Source organism: Taeniopygia guttata, chromosome 1 (assembly GCF_048771995.1).
Source record: "Taeniopygia guttata chromosome 1, bTaeGut7.mat, whole genome shotgun sequence".
In the NCBI taxonomy this organism is placed as follows: domain Eukaryota; kingdom Metazoa; phylum Chordata; class Aves; order Passeriformes; family Estrildidae; genus Taeniopygia; species Taeniopygia guttata.
The window spans coordinates 82,303,618-82,317,330 of record NC_133024.1 but is presented as its reverse complement, the minus strand read 5'-3'; the positions used below and the strand labels follow the sequence as shown (position 1 = coordinate 82,317,330).

The 13,713-nt window shown below is 47.9% G+C and overlaps 1 protein-coding gene across 1 annotated transcript; it reads left to right on the top strand.

The window, feature by feature from the left end:
* The first annotated feature begins 1,250 nt into the window (after window positions 1–1,250).
* On the top strand, window positions 1,251–12,080 carry SHOX (SHOX homeobox). The gene is made up of 5 exons (XM_002197967.6): window positions 1,251–1,657; window positions 4,819–5,027; window positions 9,463–9,520; window positions 9,610–9,698; window positions 11,166–12,080. The coding sequence occupies exons 1-5, from the start codon at window positions 1,384–1,386 to the stop codon at window positions 11,409–11,411; spliced, it is 876 nt and encodes a 291-aa protein (XP_002198003.1). The 5' UTR covers window positions 1,251–1,383; the 3' UTR covers window positions 11,412–12,080.
* The last annotated feature ends 1,633 nt before the right edge of the window (window positions 12,081–13,713 follow it).

The window sequence follows — 13,713 nt, the reverse complement described above, 5'->3', positions numbered from 1 at the left end:
TCGCGTTAAAGCCCGAAGAGAAGAGACAGAAATAAATAGCTGGGAAATCGGCCCCGCATGGGGATCAAACAGTGCGGAGAGGCGCTGGAAATGCCGGCGCTGTTATCTGGAGACGAATTTCAGGCAGCTATTCAAGCGCACAGATTAATAATTATTCCAGGAGTACAACAAAAATAACTGCAGCCTACCAAGAACAAGGTGGGAAAATTATTGCGAGTTCTATGTTAAATCCAGCAGGATATGTTTCGTTGGGGCGAAAAAAAAAAAAAAAAAAAAAGGTTTAATGCTCTATTTGTCGTGTACACACTCCCGTGTTAACAAATTATTCCTCTGCTCCATGCAGCAGGATAGCTCGATATCCAGAGAAACATTTTAGATTATAATTTCCCCCTACAGTACCTTCAGACAACATAATAACAATAAACAAGGAGACATATCCTGCAATGTTCGCATACATCTGGAGAGACTCCCTACCTATGGATACCCCACAGCCAAACAGCCCACTCCAAATCCTCCGAACACACCGACACGGATCTCCGAGGAACCTCGCAACTTGTTTTGCTGCAGCACACGTCCCCCTCCGTGCACCCACCCATCCACCGCCAGCCAGAGCAGGCAACACTTTTAAAGCATCATTTTTGTTTCGCCGATTATTTTGACCGTTTAATTAAGAGAAATTAGCTAAATAGCAAATCAGGTAGAATTTCCAATTATTACAAAAAATGCACTTCTCCGGCTTTTTATTCATTACCTTTTTTATTGAACACTCATTTTCCTTTCCTCTCGACAGCGATACATTTAATTGCAGGAGCCCAGTTATTTGGTTAGCTGTGGGTCCGTTTTTACTCACAGTGTTGCCACGCACAGGATATCCTTAAAATCAATTAAGTCTTCTTCGACTCTCATTTCTGCAACCCATTTACAGAATGTAGATACCTATTTTCATGTTTTCCTCTTCCCCCCTCCCTCCTTTTTATTCCTGTCTCTCTCTCTCTCTCCTTCTCTCTCTCCTTCTTCCTCTCCCCCCCCCCCCCCTCCTTTTCGCTGTTGCCTCTTTGCCTCCCTAAATCAAGGTGCAAAGATGCCAAAGAGTGATGAAATGAAAAGAAAGCCAATTGCTGGACTGAGGTGGGGGAGATAGCTGCTCGGAGTCCGCCTGCGACTATGGAGCAGTCAGTAATTGCTGGAGACAGGGAGAGCTGGGGGTTGGGCTGAGGTAGCCATGTATAAATAGTGTGATCTCAAATTGAAAGGCATAAATAACAGCAGGAGTGATCTAACCCTATACAGCCCATCTTCTACGTGCAAAAACAGCGTGCGGAGGACGGCCACATCTCCGATTGAAAACAAGTGGATCTCTGTGGATAAGATCACCGGGCAGCCATGGAAGAACTTACGGCTTTTGTATCCAAATCTTTTGACCAGAAAAGCAAAGAGAGCAGCAGCGGCAGTGGCAGCGGCAACAAGAAGGAGACGATCACGTACAGGGAAGTTTTGGAGAGTGGGTTGGCTCGCTCTAGGGAGCTTGGAAACTCTGATTCTAACCTGCAGGACATGACCGAGAGCAGCAACCATTGCCCGGTGCATCTTTTCAAAGACCACGTAGAGAGTGACAAGGACAAGCTGAAGGAGTTCAACACGGGCAGGACAGCGGAAGGTAAGAGCAGGGCTGGAAGCCCTTCGCCCCGCGCTTCTCGCCGGCAACCCCGGTCCCCCCCTCAGCCGCCCCCGGCTCTCCGCAGCGGGGGCGACGTGGTCAGCGCGGCCCCGGTTCCGGCCCCGGCCGGGGGAGCGGGATCGCCTCCCGCATCCTGCTTCCCTCCTGCGGCCACCTCCCTCCCGCGGCGGCGGGAACGTGGGCTTAGGAACACGTACTCCTGCATGCATAACGTGAGCCGTGAAAAACAAGTCACAACTTCGGTCCTGCCCCCCCGCCAGCCCCCGTTCACATCCGAAATCGATCCGGTGCGTTAGGCGTTCTCTCGCCTGGGGGAAGGGGGCAGCGCAGCACGTCAGACGTTTTTGTCTATCTGTGTATTTTTGTACGAGGAAACCTTGTCCGGGGAGTTTAATGCCTTAGGAGACCTGTTCTTCCTGCTTCCGGGCCGTCAGGATGCTGCTGCTTGTCCTGGGAGAAAGCGGGGGGCGGAGAGGGCTCTCTCTGGACATTTTGCCTTGGGTCGGTCAGCCTGTCCTACTCAGAGGCTCCGACCGGCGGGGACGAGAAGCAGGAGAGGAGCCTGGCCGTGGGACAGCTGCCCGGACCCGGTGAGACAGAACCTCGCTGCGGCGAGAGGCACCGGCCGACTGGTCCCTCGGTCCCCTGCCAGTCCTCTCACCTGGGCCAGGGCAGCTCAGCACCCCGCCGAACGAAGGGCAAAACGCCATCCCTTCTCTAAGCAAACAACGATAATTAAAAAAAAAAAAAAAAAAAAAAAAAAGCATATTTTTAAAAGCAAGACAACTAAAAATCCCGCACAGGCTCACAAGGGAAGGAGAGAATTAAAAGGACGGGGGGATTAGGAAGTTGAGAAAGTGTCTCTAGGCAAGTTAGACAGGTGGACCTGCCTGGGGAGCTACTGGCTAGCTTGGGGTAATAAAAACCGGTTAATAGGTTGGGGAAAAACAACCAGCCTTTCAGCTGTTTCCTACTGTTTGATCTTGTTTAATATAACACAGGAGATTTAATTTACAGCCCAAACTTTTATTTAATCCTTCTCTTTTCTACCTGCTCCCCAAACAGAAGAACGGGGTATAATCCCATATTCGAGTACCCATATTTCTGCATAAGCCAATACCACTCAGCTCTGCTTATTTTCCTTTTCTTGTCAAGAGATTAAAAACCGACGAGATTCAGTTTAAGGGAATCATTCGATGCAGGTGATGATTAAAAAAAAAAAAAAAAAAAAAAGAAAACATGGCAAGCTTCAGGAATTAAAAATAGAATGAGAAGGAACGAAAAAAAAAACCCTCTAGTACTCTTCCTTTTTCCCCGTGAATCGAAATTCTGACTTGTATGTTTAGCTAATCTAATCTACGGAGAGGGGCTGGGGGTGGGGATGGAAGGGAGGAGTTGGAAAGAGCTGAGATGCTTGTGACAGTTTAAATTCATACCAGGTTTCAGTCTAATTTCAACTGATTCCGGCGTGTGATTTCAGTCCCACCGATATGCTAGTTAATATTTTATACCTATCACGGACATGCTGTAGCCTCGGAAAAGAGACAGCTTTTGAACGCGCCTGATTTTCCCTAGGCATTTGCTGGGTTAGCACCCTCGTTTTTTCATAGGGATTCCCTTTACAGGAGAAATGAGAACAAAACGCCATTAAAACCAGCGAGTGAATATCCCCATCCGGAGGCCAGACCCTTCCCAAAGTTTTATGCAGCCAGTATCAGCCCAGAGCCCGGGGAAACGATCACGACCAGGGACAGTTTTCATTTCGGAAGTGAAAACGAATGCTTCGGCTTGGGTCCGGCCTGACTTAAGCCCAGATGCAGTTTAGGACGCTTTATTATGTTTAATTAATTTACGATTTGCAGTTTATAATTTGCATTTTGTGATGCTCCTAAGTATATAGGTTAATATATGTTCATGAGCACATTTCTCTGTGTGTATACATGCGTATATGTATATAATACCTGTGTACTTGGTGAGGAAAAAGGGAATTAATTCGGGATCATGCACAGATGCAACTCCCCCCAAATCCACACCTCCCAGAAAGTGAGGCATGACGAAGGACAGGCTCGTCCCGGGACTCCGCTGGATGCGCACCCGGCGGGGCGCCCCAGGCAGGCAGGGGATCCCGGGGAACCGGTTCAGCCTAAAGTGGTGTCCCTAGCTCCAGCATCTCTTCCTCTTTTCGTTAACTGGATTTGAGAGAAGGGCAGTGCCTTAGGCCTCCCGACATTAAGGAAAAGGGGGGAAAATTATAATAATAAAAACGTATGAAATAATATGCCAAAGCAAAAGAAATCTCCCTACCCAAGGCATAAAAGGGGAACTGTTTTACCACTGCCCTCACAGCCTCCCCTCTGCCCGGGACAAGCATTCTTAGCGGCTGTCTCTGGTCGCAAGCTCTCCACGAGCCCTGTTGGAGTCCCTGAAGGTTGGGAGGGTTCCTGCTGTTTCGGAGGGGCTGGGAGTGACCCATGGCCCTAGAGCCCGCTGTCCTGCACAGGGCCGCTCAGGACGGCCTCCCCCGGGGTTTCGACCTGCTGGCAGGTATTTTGGGAGAAAGAGGGGTGTTAAGGAAAAGAGAGACGGGCGGTCTCTGTCTCATGCCCAGGGAAAGTTTCTTTTACGAGGCGAATACTATCATCGTGGCTTCATCATGACGGCGGTAGGGAGCTTCTTGCATAACCCTCTTTGGGAGAAAATGTCGCCGGAGAAACCCCCTTCCCCCACCTCTTCCCACTGCCTGGAGGTATCGGGGGGCCAGCGATTTTCCTATCAACCCCTTCCCCGAATTTCCCGTACCAGCGGCACGGCTTCCTCCTAACCCTAGAAAGAAAATAAAATTTTATCTATCTGTATAGTTTTTCTGATGGGGCAACAGAGAGGCAGGGCAGCGCGGCTCCCTTCCTCCCTCCGGCCCTCGGGCGAGCTGCCCCCTGCCCGGCGCGGAGCCTGTAGCGGAGCTCAGCCCCTCTCACCCCTCCGGGCCTGCCCGGGGACCTCCTGCCCCCTCCGCCAGCTGCACCCGCAAGTTGTGCTGAGTTTGGGGCCGAAGAGGGGAGGAGGGAGACCCCTGTGTGAGAGAATTTCGAAGAGGTGCGAGGGGAGGCTCAGCGTCGTTTTCTTCTTCCCCCTCCCGGCAGGGATCTACGAATGCAAAGAGAAAAGGGAAGATGTGAAGTCAGAAGATGAAGACGGACAGACCAAGCTTAAACAAAGGAGAAGCAGAACCAATTTCACACTAGAGCAGCTGAACGAGCTGGAAAGACTTTTTGATGAGACTCACTATCCGGATGCCTTCATGAGGGAGGAACTAAGCCAGAGGCTGGGACTATCTGAAGCTAGGGTTCAGGTAAGAGAAAAGCTCTGTTCCTGGAAACGTGCTCACCTCACTTCCTAACAGCCAGCGGATCCCAGCACAGTGCCCCGTTTCATGCAGAACGGGGAGGTGAAGGCAGAGGTGACACGTGTGATGGGAAAGCTGTTTGCAAGTCTGCTGTACCTGTCCTGCCAAACAGTTATTCTGCTCTGGGAATATCTGCCTGTGTCTATCATTTCATAGGAAAGTAGTTTAAATTTTTTTTTTTTGTATGTGTGTGGGGTAGGGTGGTTGTGAGGTGATAGTGTTGACAAGTCTCTAATAATTTCTAATAATTGAACAACTTTTTTTTTTTTTTTTTTTTTTTTTAATTTCTTCCCCCCGCCTTGTAAACGTGCCATTTACTCTCCCTTTATCCTTATTTTCTTCCCGCTTTTTCTATTATGGGGGCATTATGGGGGAAAAAAAGAGAAAAAGGCCAGAAAACAATCGCCTGAATAAGGCTAGACAGTTTGGGTGCTGAGGGACGGGATTAGCCAGAGCCGGGGGAAAGGTGCCGGCTCTGATTCGCACAGCAAGCGTATGAATGCATGCCACCCCATCTGGTGGAGGTTCTCCCCGTCCCTCCCATCCCACTTCAGAGACAGCTAAATGCCAATTAGACTTCGAAATCTTGAAAATAGATCCGGGTTGCTGTAGTCCTGGGGCCACCAGAGGTGTCTGTTTGGGTGGCTCCACATTGATTATTTTAAAATTTGATTTTCAGTTTGATGCAGAGGAAAAATACTCCCTCTTCCCCCAAGCCAACTAGGGAATGCTTCCACCAAACAGATGTCATATTAAAAAAAAAACCCAAAAAACCCTCAACCAAACAAAAAACCCCAACATAGAAATAATTAACAAAAATCTACCTAGAAAAATAAGATCAACCTGTGGCTCTCTGAGCAGGCCCAGAGCAGGAGAAACCTGAAGGAAATCCCTTCTTAGATTAAAATTCTGTACTTGGCCTAGCAGACACAAACCAAACTAAAACTCAAGAAGAAAAAGTCACCAAGGCAACCCCACCACTGAACAAAACGCCTTCACACCCTGGAGATAAGAGATGGCCATGTATATGTATATCTGCCTATAGGAGTGTGAGGGTAGCTACACACAGGCATGGGTATGGCTCTGTGGGCATAGAGGGAGGCCTCCATGCCTTGACCTCACTCCCGGGGTACAGGGGGAAGAGGAGAGACAGGACCATGAGCTGGAGTGGGGAGAGGAGTCGGCTTGAGCCCCTCCTTAAGTGTGGAAGCAAGCCGATATTGCACACTGCTCAGCCAGCATTTGTCTGAGCAAGACACTACCTGGCTTTAAACAAATGTCTCCTGGAGGCAAATCCTGAAATAAATGGAGTACCTAAGATTTTTTTTTCTTTTGGTCTTCTTTCAAAAGGTTTCAAGGTTTTATTCTCCCTTGAGCTCCTCTGACTCTCAGTACAAACTGAGCAGGGCAAGGGATGGTGCCAGGCATATGCCTTAGGAATGGCAGCTTGCAGGGAATATTGCAGGGGTTCAGAGTGCTGCTGGCCTACTTTGTCCTGGAAGATTGATCTAACCACACCATATAAATTAATGAAAAGATTAAACTTTTGCTGAAGGGGACATCAACTCTTATGTCATCTTCCCAGATCTTCTTACTTGGGCTCTGTAATATCTTTCCAAGGCCTTGATGTACTGTTTCTATAAAAATAAATTACTTGTAATTGAATTCTGCACTCTTTCTTTCAAGTACTTTATTACTGAGGAGCACCTTAACAGGATGTTCATAGTTACAGGAAAATTGGTACTTCAAGTGCTTACAGATCTTAAAACACCACACACAGACACAGAATAAAAAAGAAAAGCCCCCCAAAAAATCAGGGGGAGATTATGACCGAGGTTAAAAAAAAGTATTTATTGATTTTATAAAAGAGGTTTGTGTGGATTAAAAAATATCCCTATACATAAAATAAATATAAAGAGGAAGAAGAAGGAAAATGGACAGTTAATTAGGAAATAAGCAGACAGTTAATATCAATCAATAAGTGGAAGCAGAAAAAAAAAAAAAAAAGAAAAAGGCAGAAAAGGGAAAGGTTTTGGTTTTTTGGTTTTTTTTTTTTTCCCCTAATACTTTCAGAATTGTTCTCTAATTCCTATCTGAACCTCTTGTCCCTTGCTGTTAAAGGATATAGTTTCAATTTAGCGTGGAAATTTGCTGTAAATAAATTGAAGCTCCTATGGTAGCTAGTCCTTATTAACCTTTTATTTTTAGTGTTGTACTGGAAACTCATATCACCCAGCTGTCAGGGTTATAATTGAAAGTTATGAGACCATAGTGAGGAGCAGGCAGTAATTCAATTACAACAAATATCTTTGGGTTTATGGTGCAGGGCTAAATTAAATGTCATTATTCACTGTCTCTAATGGAAATCAAAAGGAAATCAGATTAGAGCATTTGTGAAAGAAATCACTGAGTGATCCTTAATGAAGAAATAACTGTCTAAAACAGTGTACTGTGCTTTACTTAGCATATTCATGACTAATTGGAATTGATCGCGAATCACACCAAGCCTGATTTATTATCGCTTAATGCAGTGGCTAATTCATCACTTTTATTCCTCATAACCTTATTTTTTCGTAGCTAAAGGGAAAGGCCACTTCGTTTTCCAGATTTAAATATAATTTCGGTTTGAAAGATGTTCTGATTTGCAAGAGAAGTTGTTTAAACGCTGCTTAAATTTCTTCTGACAATTTACACTGCTTTGTCGAGGCGGGGGGGCATGGGGAATACACACAAGGAGATTTCCTGCAAGGATTTACCACAGTAAAAAAAGATGTATTATTGTCGCTACAGCTCAATAATATTTTGCATGCTCATATTTAAATACATATGTACATGTGTATAAATCCCTAACGGTCCGGTTAAAAAGGAGAAGTGATGCACGTTGCTAATATTTGCGTATTGCTGGTAGGGAAAAATAGGTTTGTGCTGTGCAGGGCAGCGGGGCGGCAGCGATGCCCTCTGAGCATGGGGAGGGCATGGGTATGGCTCATGGTTATGGTTGCGCTGGCGACAGCCGTCAGGGACAGGAACCAGGATTCGCGGGCGGGTGGGTCGGTCTGTCTGCCTGTCCGTCCGTCGGTCGGTCGGTCCGTCCGCACCCGCTGCGCTTCGCAGTCCCCGGTGCGCGCTGCCCCCACAGACACCCTAGGCAGGAAAAATTGTGCGCTAAATCAGAGAAGGCCAATTCCTACTTAAGAAAATCACTGAGGTACCCGAGGTAATTAATGCCTTCGGAAGCCTTTCTTTGCACTAATTACTCCGTTGTAAATGACCATCATTAAGGCAATTGAAGAAAGCTTGAAGGGAAAATTTGATGTAGGAAGTGCAGTTAGTATTAATTAACCGTATGATCTCTTGGCAAGTGCAAGAACATCAAAGGTTGTAGGTGTTTACTTAGCCACAAGATTTTATCTGCGGTGAAAGTCAATGTTTGTCCGTATTTGGTAGGTTTTGGTGAAAAGATAAGGATCCGCAAAATATTTTGGCCCACTTTTCTGATTATGTTTTGGGGAGAGCTATTAATCAACCACGGCGGAAGGGGAAAAGTAATGAAGGTCTGAAATGCCCCTGGAAAAGAGACGCGGGAAGCGCAGTGGCAACTGCAAAGTTCTGCGATTGTTTGAGCGAGAACGGCTGGAATTGGGGAAGCATTATCGAATTACAGGCATTCCTCGGGTAGGGGTATGAGCACTTCTTTACATCCCAACCTGCAAAAGATGCTGCTCTTGTCTGGCCAGAAGTCCACAGAAGCAGATTTTGTTTTCTTTAACACTTAGGGAACGGGGAATGATTCTGACCCTTTCGCGAGGTTTGAGTGTCTCGTATCTTGTCAGAGATCATCGATTTTAATTCCAGCTAGGGAGAGGGCAGGAGATCTAGTCTCTTGGGGGCCAGACCCTAGAGTCTGATCTGGCACACGCTGGCTCTTCCCGGGCTGCTTAAGATGATTAGGAAAGGTACGAGAGTCCCACCCGTCCTGCGGGTGGTCTTACTGTAAGTGTCGCTCCAGACGGGTGGCAGAAAGACTGCCACTGCCTGCCCAGGGGACACGGAGCCCTCCGGGACCGGTGCTACGCGGCAGGCTCCTGGCCTCTGCCTCTGCGAGAGCGCTTCCCAACTCCTACGTTCAACTGAGGGACCACAACAAGGATCAGGACCTCCCGTCCAAACAGCCCCACAGCATCACAGAGGGGCTCACTCCGGCTGGGCTCGAGATCATTCCCTCGACTGCTCCCGAGAGGAGACCTCAGCAAAGCTGTGCAGTACTCGCCTCACCCCCCCTCCATCTCTAGTTCCTGTAATAATGCTCCCTTAGCAGCTGCCTAGGCCACCTCCATTTTTCTGTTGTTGTTTTGTTTTTGTTTGCTTTTTCTTTTCACAGGTCTGGTTCCAGAACAGGAGAGCAAAGTGCCGAAAGCAGGAAAACCAGATGCACAAAGGTGGGTTGGGGTGCGGACTGGCCGGGGTCTGGCGGCCTCGGAGCCCCGGGGTGCCTTCGCCACTCACCCGGCCCTGTCTCTCTCCACAGGTGTGATCCTGGGAACCGCCAGCCATTTAGACGCCTGCAGAGTAGCCCCCTATGTGAATATGGGAGCCCTGAGAATGCCTTTCCAACAGGTAGTTAGCTCCGGTTTTATTTTACTTTCCCTCAGTAAGCTCCGACCCCCATTCGTTTGCACGGGAGGAAGCCGGACACGTTTACAAGTGCCATTTATATAGAAGTTGGCACGTATTAAAAACAGGCTGTAAAACTTGGTGAAGGAGCCCTCGCCCGGCTTTCGGGAGCTCAGCGCTCCTCGGGACCGAGCGGGGGGTCCCGCGGCCCGGGAGGCGCCGGCGGGGCTGAGGCCCCTGCGCCGCCGGGCGCTGGGCTGGCACACGCCCCAGGGCCGCCCGCAGACCGGACCGGCCTCCCGGGGCCGCTTCGCCTTCTCCGGGCGGGGTGGGCCCGGGAGTGCCCGGACAAGCCCGCCCGCCCTCTGCGGGGACGGAGCGGCTCGGTTCCGAGCGGCCCGGGGGCCTTGGGTCTCCTCCTGGCGCCGGACAGCGCTGCGGGAGGAGGCTCTTCCACCCGCTGGGCCAAACCATGAGGGGCAAAACTACGCGGAGCCTTGCGCTGTAGTTCCCTCCTCATTCCCGGGCGGACTGTGGAGATCTGTCCTTTTCCAATGGATTGCGACCACCCGGAGGTGGGAAGCCTGCACTCAAATGCTTTGCCACCCTGATGGTCAGCCAGGACAGGGGCAATGGCAGAGCTTAGACACAGACGCGGGGCCCGGGTCCGTGCCCCAGCGAGGCGCAGCCACCGGGGAAGGCCGCTGGGGAAAACCGGGATGAGGGTGATGAAATTCCATTCCCGCTTCTAGCCGGTTGTAACTCTCCCTCCCTCTGTATTTTTTTTTTTTTTTTTTTTTTTTTGTCAATTAATCGGGGAATTGATTTTTTTCCAGCCCAAAGGGATCCTCCACCACCTTCTCCGTCTCGGAGACACGTGGAGCTGACAGATTAATTGTATTGATTTTTTAAAAGACATATTTGGACCAAAATAATTAAATACATAAATAAACTCTCCCCCACTCCTCCCCGAACCTACCCGAAGCTGAAATCTCTCAGTCAACCCAATGTGTTTGTGTAGGTCTAGAAAGCTCCAAAGCAAACACTAGCCGGGTATAGAAGGGACCCACGGCCAAAGAGTTTTTTAGCAAGGTATAAATAAACATCCCTGGGAAAAAAAAAAAAGAAAAAAAAAAGGGGAAAAAAAGAAGAAGAAAGAAAAAAAAAAAAGCTATGTAGCACTTGTTGGCGCCCGTGCGTTGGGTCGCATTTATTTATTTATTTATTTATTTGTTTGTTTATTTGAAGCCACCAGGAGGAGGGTTAAGCGTGTCTCTGTACCCCTGGTGGAGCAAGGAGCGGAGGTTTGCCGCCCTGGCTGCGGCGGGAACTCCGCTCACAAGTTGCTCTTTTCATCCGCCGGGCTCCCGGGCAGGGTCGGGGCTGGGGCTGCGTGGCCGGGCGGGCTGGGGGCTGTGTGTCCCTCGCCGCGGACTCGGGGCTGACGCCGTGTCTCTGCCCCGCCGCCAGGTCCAGGCGCAGCTGCAGCTGGAGGGCGTGGCCCACGCACACCCGCACCTGCACCCGCACCTGGCGGCCCACGCGCCCTACCTGATGTTCCCGCCGCCGCCCTTCGGGCTGCCCATCGCCTCCCTGGCCGAGTCCGCCTCCGCCGCCGCCGTGGTGGCCGCCGCCGCCAAGAGCAACAGCAAGAACTCCAGCATCGCCGACCTGCGGCTGAAGGCCCGCAAGCACGCCGAGGCCCTGGGGCTCTGACACGCTTCCCCGAGCCCCCCATCACACCCCGCCCCGGGTGCTCGCGGCGGGCGGGCGTGTGACCCGCACGGACCGCCGCTCTGCCCCTCCGCTCCTCCTCATCCTCCTCCTCCCTGGCTGCAGGGCGCGCAGCGAGCGCTCCGGCCGCCCTGCCGCCTTATCTCTTTTAAAATTTTTTTTTGTTCGTTTGTTTTGCTTTTTGTTTCTTTCCCCTTCCCCGAGGTCGCCCGCTCGGCCCCAGGGACTCGGCGGCCGGGAGGTGCCGCGTGGCGCGGCGGGGACGCTCCGCCCGCCGCGGGCCCCCGGACACAACACACGCGAGCAGCAAACACTCACCCGCCCGCCAGAGACTCCTCGGAGGACAAAGTAGGTGGAGGAGAGAGAAAAGAGAGTTAAAAAAAAAATCATAAAATGAGAAAAAAAAAAAAAAAAGAAACGATCTCTAAATTATGTTAATCTGTGAACATTGGGGACACTTTGGATTTTTGACCCTGGCAAAAGTGATCGCTCCGGCATAACGTCATCTGCTGCTGTCAGTTTTGCTACCTTGTGCATGTGTCAAACTAAACACGTTTTGAAGATCAGAAATATATTAGAACAAAACTAAACAAAACAAATAGTAATAATAATAAATAATAAATCCTTGGGGCTGGTCTCCATTAAAGATGACATTTCTTTGTTGCCAACAGTATTATTTCACTGCCATGAATCTCTTCCATCACTGAGGAGCTGCTGCTGCTGCAGAACTGGTTTGAATTTAAATGTGGAATTTCAGATCTGAGGCAAGGCAGATTTTTATTTTCCTTCTTTTCTTTCCTAAAAAAAAAAAAAAAAAGAGCAGCAATAACAAAAAAGTGTGTGTCTCAAATGGCTACGTCTTTTGAAAAGAGAAAAAAAGAGAGACTAGAATTTACTAATTGTTAGTGATAACTTGAAAGATGGGAACAATAAGAAATGCACCTGTTTGCCAGAATTGTGTGAACTCAAAGAGATGTATTGTGCCACATAAACAGGTCAGTTTTTCATTTTTCCCCCCAGATGCCTAGATCTTTGAATCAGAATTGCACCGCTTTACAGGATATAGAAAGAATGAATTTTACAAAGATGGACATATGGTTTTAAGGCATAATACTGATGCAGCATTAATTTTAGTGAAATGCAATTAAGTGCAGTAAAGTGCAATACTGTAAATATTATAGATTAAAAAAAATAGCCGTACTTATTCCATTATCAACCAATTCTGCAAGATCCATAACTTAAATCCTTTATGCTCAGGCTGGTGCATTGCAGCTCCTTGCCAAAATGACAGTCCGAGTCTTCTAGGAATGGATAAAGTTATATGTGTGGGAAAAGGTAGATACTATGATTTCTAGTCAACTTAATGTGCCATATTTCTCGGAAGCAAGCTGAAAAATCTGTAAGGCACTTTCACATGGTTTTAGGTAAAAAAGCAAAACAACAACAAACCCAAACAAGTTAAAAGAATCCATTGAAGTGTTCTGTGGAAGAGGACAAGTTCAATATTTGGCCATTTTAATTTTTGCCTGTGATTTGGACACCAAGTATTAAGCTAATGCTTAAGCAAAGAAACTATGACAAATTCAGCGAGGATGGAGAGCAGGGAAGTCCTTTAAATTGTATTACCAAAGTGTCTGGGTTTACTGACCCTCCTCTCCAGTTTTACTTTTTTCTTTTATTCTCTTCTAATTAGGTTTGGATTTTAAAAAAAATTTTTGCTGGGGAGGAGAGAGGAAGGTACAAATAGTGGTCTTGTCTTCATCTAACAAGATAGTTATTTGTTGCCTTCACTACCAAGGTCTGTGTTGATGGAAGGTTATCCTCTGAATAGCACCATTATTAGGCCTGCTTTTTATGTCTCATTTAGCAATCCATTACTACTTTTGGCTTTTGCTGATATTTATAAAATCCAAATATTACTGTAGGACAAAAATTCATGCTTAGGATAATTTTTAGAGACTTTTCTTCTTTTTTGTAATTTTTTTTTCTCCTTCAAGTTTTGATATTTTCTAGCAAACAAAATTTCTGGAATGTCAAAATTGCGCCATTTCCCTTCTATTTATTATGTGAGAAGTAGTTAATGTCTTGGATTTGCTGGGGCTGATAAAAGTTGCCTGCCTTTTTTACCTCTCTGTGAAAGTCTAGTACCTTTTTAAAGCAAGGCCAAAATATGTAAGTAGCATTACTTGTTCCTGAGAAATACAGAGCAAATCTCAGGCAACTAGCAATTTCTTAATGAAACAAAACATTGTCTGGTAAGTAAAATGTTATTCATGATGATGTC

Coding starts and splice junctions, on each gene's coding strand:
- SHOX (XM_002197967.6), top strand. CDS start 1,384: ATGGAAGAACTTACGGCTTTTGTATCCAAATCTTTTGACCAGAAAAGC. Junction 1,658..4,818: donor CACGGGCAGGACAGCGGAAG/GTAAGAGCAGGG, acceptor CCCTCCCGGCAG/GGATCTACGAATGCAAAGAG. Junction 5,028..9,462: donor TATCTGAAGCTAGGGTTCAG/GTAAGAGAAAAG, acceptor TTCTTTTCACAG/GTCTGGTTCCAGAACAGGAG.